General features: G+C 54.0%; 2 protein-coding genes across 2 annotated transcripts; both read right to left on the bottom strand.

The window, feature by feature from the left end:
* Positions 1-983: 983 nt before the first annotated feature.
* Positions 984-3,396, bottom strand: NKX3-1 (NK3 homeobox 1). The gene is made up of 2 exons (XM_068421581.1): positions 3,051-3,396; positions 984-1,393 (listed from the first exon to the last, which is right to left on the bottom strand). The coding sequence occupies exons 1-2, from the start codon at positions 3,394-3,396 to the stop codon at positions 984-986; spliced, it is 756 nt and encodes a 251-aa protein (XP_068277682.1).
* Positions 3,397-7,149: 3,753 nt separating this feature from the next.
* NKX2-6 (NK2 homeobox 6) lies at positions 7,150-9,303 on the bottom strand. The gene is made up of 2 exons (XM_068421295.1): positions 9,186-9,303; positions 7,150-7,748 (listed from the first exon to the last, which is right to left on the bottom strand). Exons 1-2 carry the CDS (start codon positions 9,301-9,303, stop codon positions 7,150-7,152), a joined length of 717 nt encoding a protein of 238 aa, XP_068277396.1.
* Positions 9,304-12,776: the final 3,473 nt, after the last annotated feature.

The raw sequence follows: 12,776 nt of genomic DNA on the forward strand, positions 1-12,776 counted from the left end.
GCAAACAGGGAGTTTGCTGCTTCGAGCTGCCGGGAGCGTCGAGCTCTCTGAGCTGGTGCTGTTTTAAACAGCTTATATGGGAATGTTCAAACAGCACCCGGATATGCAAAACTCATCTGTCATCGTGCTATTGTCCGTGTCCCCGAGGCTTTCTGGTTTGGCTTCCCCAGGCTGTTACAGCACCAGTTGGCATCGCGGCGTGGAAGGGCAGAGAGATGGGGTTGGGTGGGGGGGAGCTGGCACGGCTCCATCACAGTCCAGGTGGCCGCGTTAGCTCCTGTCCCGGCAAACCTCATCCCTGGCTGCTGCTCTGCGGGTATCAGGCACTTCAGGTGGCAGAAAGGGGTTTAATTCTCCCCAAAAACACGTTGTCCTGGGTGGAGGCTGTGGTGCTGCGTGACAGCACACAGAAACCCCAGGGGCGTCTAAGTCCCCTCCGGGACCGTCAGTAATTATGGCATCAACGGCAGAAATGCACATTTTTTTGATTTTATTTTTATTTTTCAAGCCTAATTTTTAGATCATACCACAGCTGGTGGCCCAAGTGGCTGAGTCAGGGCCATACCGGTGCCAGCCCAGGATCAGCAGTTTGCTTTTTGCCACCTTGATCTCAGCAAGGGGCAAAGGCTTCACAGGGGCGGGGGGCACAGGTGATTTAGGGGGGCAGAGAGGGGCGATCACCATCTTTGGGGCTGAACCAGCCCTTGCTTTCTGGCCCTGAAAGAGCCTGCAATATTTTACAGCTGCGGATCAACCCCAGAGCAGTGCTGTCAAAGTACTGAATTACTTAAAATATTGGGATTTTGGGGTTTTTTTTGGGTTTTTTTTTTCACTGTTAGCAAGGAGAGAGGCTCATGCAGCAACAAGATGCTGATCATTACTGCGAATGGGATCTCCCTCCCCTAATTAGCACTAGAAAGAGCAACACAGTATTAAAAAAAAAAAAAATAAGAAAAAAGGATGCTTTCTGCTTAAAAAAGCAGTTACCACCACGAGGGGCTCCAGCTGTTCAAGTAGTAGAGGCAAGGCAGGTAGTGCCAGCCGCCCCGCAGCGCGAGCAGCGATGCCCCGGGGAGCTCGGCCGCCTTCTGCCCGCCCAGACGCGTGCCCAGTCTGCTGATCTCCGAGGCGACCTGTTTCCTCTTGGTTTTATACCTCCTGTTCTGGAACCAGATTTTCACCTGGGTCTCGGTGAGCTGCAGGTTTTTGGCCAGGTGGGCTCGCTCCGGGGCCGACAGGTATTTTTGGTGGCTGAATTTTCGCTCCAGTTCGATGACTTGGGTGTGGGAAAACGCCGCCCGGGAGCGTTTCGCCTGCTTGGGGGGACGCGGGGCGCTGGGCACGGGTCGCAGCGGCGGGTCACAGTCTGACAAGTAGGTCTCTGCCGTGGCATCTGTGGGAGGAAAGAGCTGAGAATTACCCACTTGGAAATTGCCCGGATCACCTGCTTTTTCCCTTCCAGAGAGCAAAATGTTCATATTATCTTGGAAATATTTTCATTCAATGGAGTGAACACTGTCTTAAAGTCATATAAGGGAGTTTTTTCTTCCTAAAATCACACTTTTTTAATTCATATAAGCATGCATTCAATATAAACATACATTCAAGGGACTAAAATAATACAGAAAGGGATATTTTGCAATGCTGGGAGAGGTCTGCCTAAAACCTCCACGTACTGTTGGTGCATATATCATGGCATCGACACCTCTTTATTGAGAATTCATACTCTTAGGCACTTCTTTGAAACATCCTCTCTGCTGTGCCCATGGGAAAATCCTGATCCCCAAAGAAAAACAATTTTTATCCTCAAGGATAGCTCAGAAATGGGAAATCAGCACAGCTTAAAGCACACTGCAGTTAGAAAGCGTTGAAAATAAATTCCTCCCTTTTTCTCTTTCACCACTCCAAGGCAATGCCAAGAAATTTTGGGGCAGTTTTTTTAAACCTTCAGGCCTGGCATTACATTTATAGCTGCAGACCTGGACTCAGATCACAACTCCAAAGCAGCACCTCGGCGTTTGCCTCCAATTTATTTCTCGTGGCACCATTCTGTCGCCTGAGCCGCAAGCCAGGAAGGTGCTGAGCTCCCTGGGAAGTGTCACCTATAGCTATTAAAACTTCTTAAGTCAATTTATTTATGCAGTTAGTTCCTTTTTTGTGTATTACCCAGCTTGGGATGGAAATAGGCCAAATTTTTTTTTCCTTTAGTAATTTCTTAGTATATTTTCTTAAGATCTCAAGATAGAAACAACAGGCTTAACTCCCAGCTTGTGTAAATCACGGCGGTCCCACTGAAACCCCCAGAGCTGCACTGATCTACACTAGTTTCTTTCTGGGAGATTTGGGATGGCTTTTAATGATTTTCGTAATAGTCTGGTGGCTGTTTCTGAACTTGCTTTTATGTAGAAGCTTCTTTTAATAGAATTGAAACGTAAAGCCAAAATTCCCCTGGCAAGGGCTCTCTTAGCAAGCAAGAGCCGGTCGCTAGAGAGTTCAAAATTGCTTTTTCGGCTGTTGCAGCTCAGCCCAGGAGTGCTCGGGCGAGGAAAGGCTGAGTCCCCTCCCGCAGCCCCAGCCATGCTGCTGCAGCGCGAGAGGCACCAGTTAAAAAAAATGTGCTTCTGGGTGTGATTTTTGGTGTGTTGGTTTCTGTTATTATTGCCTGCAGTGAATTCAGTGGTTGTGTGCTAGGGAGAGGTGCTGGGTGCGTCGTAGCAGCGGGAGCGGGACCTTCTGCATTAAAAGGGAATTTTATTTCCCAAGATATCGCAGAAATCCATTGACTGGGCTTTATTTAAACAGAGTTTTAGGCAGTTTCAGTCCTTTGAGTTATTTGAAGTGCCTGGCAAAAGGTTTGCATGCGGTTGCGATTTCTCTTCCTTCCCCACTGCTAGAGCACAGATACTCCCTGGGGGTTAAAGCTCGGGGTATTTGGCTCTGGGGTGCTTGAGGCAGCCGGCTCGGGATCCTGCCCCTTGGCTGACCCAAGCGTGGACATCGCTGATCCATTCCCTGGCCAGCGACCTCAGCCAGGAGCTTCACCCCCTTACCTGCATCCGCCTTGTAGGGTGTCCCTCGGACCGGGGCTGGGGATGCTCCTGCGGGACGAGGGCTCCCAGGGGAGTGCCCTGGGGCAGCCCCCAGGGCCGAGCTGCCCTCGCTCCCCTCCGCCGTGGCCGTCCCCGGCTCCCCGTCCTCCGGGCTGCCAAAGCCTCCGCTCTTGCCCCACTCTGGCCGCTCTGCCCCATCCCAGAGGATGTCTTGGATGAGGAAGGATGTCCGGGGCCTGGAGGAGACAGGCACAGTCTGCCGGGCTGCCGTCGGGGTCCAGCTCATCCCTGCTGAGGTGCTGCTGGGTGCTCTGTGCCTCCCTGCAGGGAGCACCCCGGCACTCATCCTCCTCCTCCTCTCCCTGCCCAGAGGCACGCTGCCTTCCCACCCTCCTGGCTCTGCGTTTATAGGGCGGGCAGCCAAGCCTCCCGGGCCTGATTGGAGATCCCTGGCAGGAGTCTACGCCCTTCAGTTGTGTCTTGGCTCCCCAGGGTTTTCTGCCTGCTCGCTTCTCCCTCCTGCTCAGGACGCCCCTTCCCCACGGATCAGGGGGTCACAGCCCAGCCCCAGCCTCCTCCTTTGCTCCCCTGTTGCTCCCTTGCTGGCAAATCACCCCCCAGCTTTTACAACAAAGAGAATGATGCCAAAGTGAGTTCATCCTTTTTGGGATCCAAATGCTCCCAGGGTGGGGGTTTTGGTGAGCGGAGCGGGGAGCAGCATCGCTGCCTCGGGAGGATGCTCTGCAAGGGGACAGCTTCTTAACGAAAGTTAAGATATAACAGGCAGGGAGAGCAGCTCCGGAGGCAAATCCTTGCACAGAAAGGGGCAAAGGGTTCACAAGAAAATTTAAGCCTAAACCTCAGACTAATTCCTTGACCAGCTGTGGAATGGGACAGCATTTATTTAAGAAGCCTTACAGACTTTATACACCATCCTGCAAGTCCCTGCGTCCAAAGGCATCCGAAAGGAGCAAAACTTCCCCAGTTCCAAGAAAAACCCCGAGTCGAGCTCTCTGTTATGACAGACTTTTTTCTGAGTATCTGCTTTATTTGTAGTTGTTCTTCTAGAGTTTCTGTTTGGAAAACAACTCCTCACTCGCCACACAAACAGCTGCCAACCTACCCTCCAGATGTGGGCAGCAAGTGATTAAAAAATCACCTTGCCCCATAGTAAGGCAATCTGGTGGGGAAGCCCCCCGTGGGAGCAGGAGTCGGCTCTGGGAACTGCAGGCACCCTCTGAGCAAAGTGTGTATATATATATATATATGTATGTATATATATATATATATAGTGACCCCCTATAGCTCTGTTGTCTACAAGCTCCTTTTGCTGTTGGAATAACGCAGCACTGATCACCTCTTTTATTCCTAAAGCCTTCACTCAAACCCAGCCCCTCTTCTTCAGCCAAAAAGCCCAGGCATGTTTTTTTTTTTTAACCTTAGAAAGGGAAACAATAGATTTCCTTGAAATCCCCTGAGGACTTTGTTGATTTTATAGGAGGGTGTTTGGCAGCCCGAAGCCCAGAGCAGGTTGTGCAGCCGTGCCCCAAACCTTGTGTTTAACCTGCCCTTTTCTTTTCTTATTTAAAGTGGTGATGCTCCTGACTTAGGAAATGTCCCCCTGTATTCACTGTAAGCTTGGAAAATTTCAGTAGCTTCAATAATTCAGCCTCATTATCCTCCTCATTATCCGAGAAAGGGAATTTGGAAAGATTTATGAAGCAATTGGAGCCCAAGAGTATTATTGCAGCCGTGCCCTGGCCGCTGGCCCTCTAACCCCCACCCTTGCTTCTGGAGAGCAAGTTAGGAGCCGGCATAAGGTGCTGCCATGGCCATGGTGGGTGGGAGGGTGGGCTGCCCATGGCTCCCTGCCCCACGGCTCCAGCACTTTAACCACATCCCACTGTGCTGCCTGGGGGGCTTGGGATGGAGATGGTGGAGTCACCATCTCTGGAGGGGTTTAAGAAAAGCCTGGACATGGCCCTTAGTGCCCTGGTCTAGTTGCCATGGTGGTGTCAGGGCAATGGTTGGACTCGATGAGCCCAGAGGGCTCTTCCAACCTCATTGATTCTGTGATTCTGTGGGAGCCCCGAGAAGCTCTTGTCCCTTCATTGCCAGTGCCTGCATCCGTGGCTCACTCAGTAGCTGATGAGCAGTGAGTAATTTGGTCCAGGACAGGAGTTTTGGTCCAGGACAGGAGTTTTGGTCCAGGAGAAGGTTTGGGGAAATGCGGGCTGGTTTGTGTGCCTGCTGTGTTTAGGAAAGCTCGTTTTTGCAGCGGTTGGTGTAGTGGGTAATGTCTGATTTGGGCTGGAAACAGGGGAGGTTTAAAGCGACAGCCCTGGCACGTGCTGCAGGTGATGGGGGATCTGGCAAACACCCGGGCTTTAAGGGTTTCCTGACCCTACAGGAACTGAGCTTTCAGGAAGCCCCTCCAAAACATATGGAGGGATATAAACGATGCCTTCAGTGCTCATTATTCCCATTTTCAGGCTTTTTTTCTGGGCTGGGCAGGGTAGCAATTTCTTTCTGTGATTTCTGTGTTTATTTGGGGGGAGTTTCATGTGATTTGCCTCATTTTATTGCCGAACCTCAAAGGAAAAACTCTCAGTGTTGTTGAGACTTGCAGGCAAGCCCCTGCATTGGGGATGCTGCAGTTTGCTGGGGCTTTCCCAGATGCTGGCAGCATTTCCCAGTGCAAGGACCCTGCTGCAAAGCCAGGACAGAGCCCCGAGACCCGGCTGATTTGGGAGATACTCTCGACCGAGCATGGATGGGTGAAGGGCAGGAGAAGGGGCAGTGCCCAGCGCAGCTGTCGCCTTACCCAGTTATTTCCAGGGTCTCGGTGGGGCTGCAAAGCCTCGGAGCAGCGGGACGGCGAGCGAGCTATCTCACCGAGAGGGTTTTTCTGGTTTGATTTGGATGTCAGGGATGTCCCATTTGGGAAGCGAGCGGACAACTGAGCGATGGGGCTGAGTAGGATTAGAGATAAAAGCTTAATTGCCTCCTGCAAGTCTCTTTTCACCAAACACTGGGAGGATAAGAAGCTGTCGGGAAAGGAGCGGGGAGGAGGGGGCAGCAGAGGAGATTGTGAGGGGGACATTTTCCCTGTCCCATGCAGTGGGAGTTGCATGCAGGTTGCTGTCTGGCTCCATCACCGGGATATCTTGGCATTGTAGTGGAAAGATCTCTGTTAAACCAACATTTTGCATCAGGCTTTGACCTTTGTGTGATTTTTCCCCCCTCCCTGAGTAAAGCCTGCACTGGGGAGCCACGGGCAGCCCGATCAGTGGGTCGGTCTAATGAGGTCTCGCTGGGTTTATTCTGTAAGTGTGAGGCTGTGGATTCATGCTGCCTGTTCAGAGTGTGGCCAGGCTTGGACTACAAAGCAATTATCTTTCTGGGTTAATTATTAGTATTAAGATATTTTTTTCTTTCCTTTGGATCAGGTTTTGATGCTCAAATGCAAGTTGTGGATAGGAAAAGACAAAATACCAAGTGAGGAAGGGCAAGAGAGGGAAAACATACAATTTCATCAGTTTGGTTTTTATTTGCAAATAATAATAATAATAATAATAATAATAAAAACAGAAATGAACACCTGTACTGGGAGATATTAAGAAATATAAATCAGAAATGTATCTCAAAAGATAAGAGGAAGTCAAAGCATTAAATAGTGTTCATAAAAAAGTGAATGCACAGCGATGTGCACAGACCCTGTTTCCCAGTTGTCCTTAGGAAGAAAACCAGTGTTCATACCCTCTTGACAGCAGTGCACTGGCATCCTGGAGGAGCAAACCCTCTGGGAGCAGGAAGGGCCAGATTGTGAAACATTTGTGTTGAAATAAATAAATGCCCTCAGTCTTTGGGTCCCCAAAGTCGCAGTGCTGGAGCGGCAGCATCCCCTCTCTCCTAACCTGCCTCTGCAGGGACATGACCACAGGAGCTGCCTGGAGGGGACGGGTGCTCCAGAGACGTCCCGCTGTCCGGGGTGGCAGAAACCCTCTGGATTCAGCTCCTGTCCTGTCCAAGGCTGGGGTCTGGAGCACAGGGGGGCTTTCCTCAGTGCTTTTCAGGTGGTCCTGACCTCCGCAGCCACCTACCAAGCCCTGATCCCTGCTTGCACGGTGGCTTGCAAGCACGCGGGCTGGTGCTGAGCAGCGCTGGCCATGCACAAGCTCACGTTCACGGCGGGGCTGCCAGGGGTGGCATTGGGGGCCACCCCGGTGTAGCCCCCCCCATAGCTAGCACCATAGGGACTGCTGCTGTAGGCACTGTAGTAGGAGCTATAGGAGTAAGGGCTGGCGGTGATGCTGTACGGGGCTGGGTAAGGCTGGGAGCCTGCAAGACAGGGTTTGCCATCCCTGACCAGCACGGGCACAGCCACCCTCCGTGGGGGCAGCGGGTGGGCAGCCAGCTCCAGGGATTTGTCCTGCCTTAGCCTCTTGCACTTGTACCGTCGGTTTTGGAACCAGATTTTCACCTGCGTGGCGGTGAGCTTGAGCATGCTGGCGAGGTGCTCCCTTTCTGGAGCGGAGAGGTATTTCTGTTGCTTAAATCGCCGCTCCAGTTCAAACACCTGAGCTTGGGAGAATAAAACTCGGGGTTTTCTCCGCTGTCGCTGCTTGGGATGGTGGCAGGGGTCGGCTTGCTTCTCGTCTGCCTCGAAAGGGTGGGCAAGCAAACATTTTCCTGTAGCGAGAAAAACCCAAAGCAAAGTGAGACCCAAGTCAGGTTCTGTTCTCAGGGCGAGTGTGTTTCCAAAGGAGGGATAGAATTGGGAATGCAGACCCTTGGGAATAAGATGAAGTAGGTTTGATAGCTGATAAATTTAATATGAACTTTTCTGTGATGTTTAATGGGAATTCAATAATATTCCCTTTTTTTTTCAATGGAATTAGAAGCCTGAATGTTATGTGAATTTGAGATAATGCCTCCTTTTGGTCCCTCCTAATGATGCCTCTGCTGTTGTGGGTCCTGGGGGGGCACAGGGAAAGTGGGGTATGCCACAAGTTCATATATCCCAAAACACAAATCCCCTTCCCCACCGTACTGCTCCGGAGGGATGGAAGCGATGGCAGTCAGACCTCTGGCAGGATTTACCTCCAGCGCCCGTGGGAAGGGGAATCCCGCAGCTCTCTGAATTTAAGCAAAACCAGAAAAATTAAGGGGCTGGGAACGAAGGAGGAAAAATTGTTGGATCTGCGAGAAGATGCAAAGTAGTTTGTGGGTTTTTTTTTTAGTTTGCTGCGGTTTTGTGTTGCAGCCGGACCAGCCGGGGCTCCTGTGCGGCGATCGCTCCCTGGCTGGTGGGATGCGCTCGGGTACGCTGGCAGCCACAGCAGGGGCTGGGGGGCTGCGGGGAAATGAGGTGCTGGAGGGCTCCTTTCGCCCTCCCCGGGCTGCTCTCGCACTCCCCGGGCTGCTCTCGCACTCCCCGGGCTGCTTTCGCCCTCTCCGGCTCGCTGGCTTCATATCCCAGTGCCTCCCAGTACTCAGGCTCTGGTCCTACTGGTTTCCCCGTTTCTCCGCTCTGCACCCGCCGGACATTAGGAAAACACGAGCAGAAGAAACTTTGTCGGATTTTGGCCGCGGGGAGAAGGGGGCTCCCGTCCGACCCCCCCTCGGCGGCCGCTCCGGAGCAGCGTCCCCGCTGCCGCAGCCCCCGGGGCCGGTCGTGCCTCGGCGCGGCGGTCCCTGTCCCCAGTGGGGACAATTTACGGAGCATCGAAACGAGGTTTTGTGTCATCGAAACCAGTGGCGATTTGTGCCTTTCGGCGGAAAACAACCCCCCAGCCATAGGCACCCCCGAGGGCAGCCGGAGCGGCGGGGGCGCACGGGGCGGGATGCGCGGCTGAGCCGGGGCTCGACGGGGCTGCCCGGAAAATGCCCCAAACAACCCCAAAAACCAGAACCTGGGGGGAAAAAAGGAAGAGAGAAAAGGAGGGACCCCGCCATGGCCCGCGGCGGCCAGCGGAGAATCTCGGCTCCGGCGGGACGGAGTTTGGAGGGTGCGAGGATGCAACGGGCGGCTCCGCTGCCCTCGGTTTTCCACTCCGGGCGAACGAAAGCGGCTCCGCGGGGCCCCCCCGGTCCCGCAGCCCCCCAGCCCCGAAGGTCACTTACGCGGTGGCGGCGGCTCGTCCTCCCCGCGGGGGCTGCGGACAGCCCGGGGGCCGGTGCGGGGTCCCCCGGCAGCGCCCGGCCGCTCCAGCCTGAGGATGTCCTTCACCGAGAAGGGGGTGGGCAGCATCCTCCCGGGCCCGGGATGGGGCGGCCGCGGCAGCCGCCGTGCCCGCAGCGGGGCTGTGCGCTCCGGGACCCGCTCCCAGCCTCCGACCCTCCCGCCGGGCCAGGCACCACCCCCGGCCCCCGCCGCCGGGCCGAGCTTGGGGAGGGGGTCCCGGGGGTTGGGGGGAGCAGGGGAAGGCGGGGTCGGTCCCCCGGTGGACTCTCCCTGCCGTCCGGGATGCTCTGCCCCGGACACGGCTCCCCCCGTCAGCTCCCGAGGAAGGAGCCAGACCCGTTCTCTCTGTATTTCCAAAACAAGGGGAAGCGAGAAGGGGGGGATGTGGGCTAAGCTGCAATAAAACAAATCGAGTCGATTTTAGCTCCATTAAGGTCACATTAGCGAGCGGCTTTGGGAGATAAGGGCTGATAAGGGGTGCAGACCACCAAGCTCCTGCGGGCCCGGGCGGGGGGATGCTGCCAGAGCCACTGCCAATGTGGGCTGCCCACCGACAGCAGCTCTGGGCCCCAGTTCCCACCCAGTCTGTCCCAGTGCTGCCTTGGCGGGTGGGCATTGAGCTGGCAGGTCCCTGCCGGGACACAGAGTGGGGCCAGGGCCCCCCTCATGAGTTTGGGGAGCGGGGCCATGTCCTGGTAGCCCCGTGGGGCAGCGGGGAGCCCCACTGGCCATGGGGAGATGCTGGGCCTTATCTGAGCCCAGTGACCGGCTATTTCAATTAAAATTCCTGGCCGGCCTCAGGGGCTGGTGTTTGCTGATAGCCCTGACAGAGCAGAGCTAGTTTTTGTCTGGGCTGGGTCGGTATCTTTCGCACCACCGAAATAGCCAAACCGGACTGTTAGGGGAGGCTGAATAAATAAACCACCCAAATGCAGGCAAGGAAGTGAGGGGCTGGAACGGGAGGGAAAATAAATACAGTGGCTTGAGGAGAAAAGTGCTCACAGGTCGGTCCTCATTTCTGTGTAGTGCATGGGGTCGTTCCCAGCCCCTGGTCCATGGTGTCAGCTCTGTGTGCATCGTGCCCGTGGGACATCCCTGCACACCGTGCCTCATTTGCCAGCGTTAAGTAGGAATTTTGTCCAACCACATAGTGAAAAACACTGTGCTCACCTTCCCCGGGGAGGGTTTCGCAGCTGGGATGATGCCTTTGCAGGCCCCTGGTGTAGCCCCCCCGCTTCAGCATCTGCTAAATCCCTTTGGTGGGGTGAAGCTCAGGCCCTGCTCTAGCGGTTTCTTTTGGGCTGCCCTCCTAGAGAGCCCCTGCTCTCCTCTGAGATGGCTTCAAGGTGTGCTGGCCCTTGCTGCGGGCCTGATCCTGCTCTCTTTACTCTTGGTAGGAGCGTGAATTTTTCATTGTGACTTTTGCATGCTGAAAGGATACCCCGAGGTATTTTTTTTTCCTTTTTTTTTGCTGCCCAGACCTTAAAATTTCTAATCCCACTGCAGCTCACTTTAACCAGCCCAGGCTTCTCAGGCTGGAGCCTCCTGCCTGTGCCGGCCACCGCAGCGGCCGTGGGCTCCCTGCAGCCCTTTGCCATGGTCCTCATGGACCAGGTTAGCTCCTGCGACCCCATCCTCTGAGTCCAGGGCTGTGCCCCATTAGCAAAGCCCCTTCCCAGTCCCTTGCTGGATTCATTGCCACGTCTAACTGGCTTGTTTGGGACTCGAAACACCAAAAGGCGAGAGCAAACAGACAGTAACATTACACCTTGGCTTGTTGATGGCAGAAGGCAGCCGGCGCCAAGGTAAAATGCTTGGCTGGGAGTGAGATGAGCAGGAAGGGATTGGGGTGAGTAGCTTTATCCGCCCGTAATGACTCGGTGCGGCCGAGATTAATGGAGAGGCTGGAGTTTGGTTCTCAGGACCTGTGGAGAGATGAGGCGTTGGGTGGGTTGAGTTGGGGGGAGAGTGGAGAAAAACAGAGCTTAACACAGGGCAGCTGGCAGCGGGGCAGGATTAGTGCCCTGCAAGGGCATGGGGCTGTGCTGGCTGCTCCCCATCCCACTCCGTGTGCCCCCACAGGTCGCATCCAGCCCTCCCTTGCTTGCAGAGCAGCGATGGCCTCTGACACATCCAGAGGCTTGGATGAGGCTGTAAATCAGCTCCGCAGCCCTCCCCTGCCAAAACCTGCTGCCGAACCTGCCCAGCCCCGCTCCCTGCCCCGTGCCCGGGAGCTTTCCCGGTGCTGTGGGTGTCAGCACCCATGAGGGCTCAGGCCCTTCCCGTGGTGCTGGGGGTGGACCACGGCTCTCGGCCACCGCATTTTGGCAGCGAGAGGCCACTGGGGGATTTCTGGGAAGAAGACTAAGAGGATCTCTCACAAGCGATCATAAATCATCAGCTTCTTTTTGACTGGCGAGTTAATTTTATTACAACTCTCCAAGGACATTACTCCTCATTTTAACTAGGTTAGATGAAATCAGGAGAAAGCTGCTTCTAGCCACCGTCGGGCGTTTGAATGGGAGGATTTCTATGGCAGCAGCATAACTGCGACTCCCAAAGTATCTGATTTCTGGCAGCTATCGCTGGGACACATCAGGATCCCGGACGCGATGTCGGAGGAGCATCCGTGGCCCTGGAAACCCGACTCTGCCTGCGGGGCAGCCAGCCCTCCCACCTTCTGAGGTGTTGTCTTTAAAACACTCAGAGTGAGGGAATAATGGGAATATTGACTGATGGGAATAATGGGAATATAGTGGGAATAAAGGGAATAATGAGTTAGGTGGATGCAGGGCGGGTAGCAAGCACAGAGTACATGTATAGACATCTCTAAGGAGTTTGTGAATGCTTTGATGCAACTAAAACTAAACTTAAAAGAGTTTTCTACAGACTCTTCTTTTTCCCAACTATGTTCTGTCCTTTTTCATCAGTGAAATGAAACAAAAAAGCAGAGAAGATGGAAGCAGTGGCAGAGAGTGAGCGGCAGGTGGGTGAGGGAAAGCAGAGCCCCTCTCCAAAGCTTTCCAATAAACATCGGGGGGAAAAAAAGGCAGAAAAGTGTGCTTCTTTTCAGAAGCTGTGGCTTAAAAATGACTTTGAAACTTTAGCAAGATGAAGAATTCATTTATCTCCTTTTTTTTTTCTTTTCCCCATTTTAGCCAGCTCTTACCCCTCTGAGACAAGCCAGCGCTTCCCTATGCTCCGCTCCTGCCTGCTCTGTTGGACTGGGTTTTATCACCTTGTTTTTAATCTATTATTTCTGGGGTTTGGGGGACCTGTTGAAATCAAGGGGATTAAATGGAGAGAGGGTTTCTCAGCTGCTGCCACAGCAATACCTGCTAGTGGGAGAGGTTTTCTGTGCCAGAAGGACTTTGGGATTGACTTAAACCGAACCCCTGTAGCAAAGCCCGAGCCCAACTCATGAGCCAGCAGTGCCCTCTGCTTGGACACCGCAGATGTGCAGCTTGGCTTCTCTAAACTCCAAAGCTGAGCTGAAAAGGGGGGGGAAATAAATCCCCCCCGTGCTCCTTCACCCACGG

This window comes from Nyctibius grandis, chromosome 33, assembly GCF_013368605.1.
Source record: "Nyctibius grandis isolate bNycGra1 chromosome 33, bNycGra1.pri, whole genome shotgun sequence".
Lineage (NCBI taxonomy): Eukaryota > Metazoa > Chordata > Aves > Nyctibiiformes > Nyctibiidae > Nyctibius > Nyctibius grandis.

What these genes read in the sequence shown, in the direction of transcription:
- NKX2-6 (XM_068421295.1), bottom strand. Translation starts at nt 9,303, where the DNA reads ATGCTGCCCACCCCCTTCTCGGTGAAGGACATCCTCAGGCTGGAGCGG. An exon ending in CCGCGGGGAGGACGAGCCGC is followed by an intron (nt 7,749 to 9,185) that starts CGCCACCGCGTA and finishes GGGTTTTTCTCG; the next exon opens with CTACAGGAAAATGTTTGCTT.
- NKX3-1 (XM_068421581.1), bottom strand. Translation starts at nt 3,396, where the DNA reads ATGAGTGCCGGGGTGCTCCCTGCAGGGAGGCACAGAGCACCCAGCAGC. An exon ending in ACCCTACAAGGCGGATGCAG is followed by an intron (nt 1,394 to 3,050) that starts GTAAGGGGGTGA and finishes TTCCTCCCACAG; the next exon opens with ATGCCACGGCAGAGACCTAC.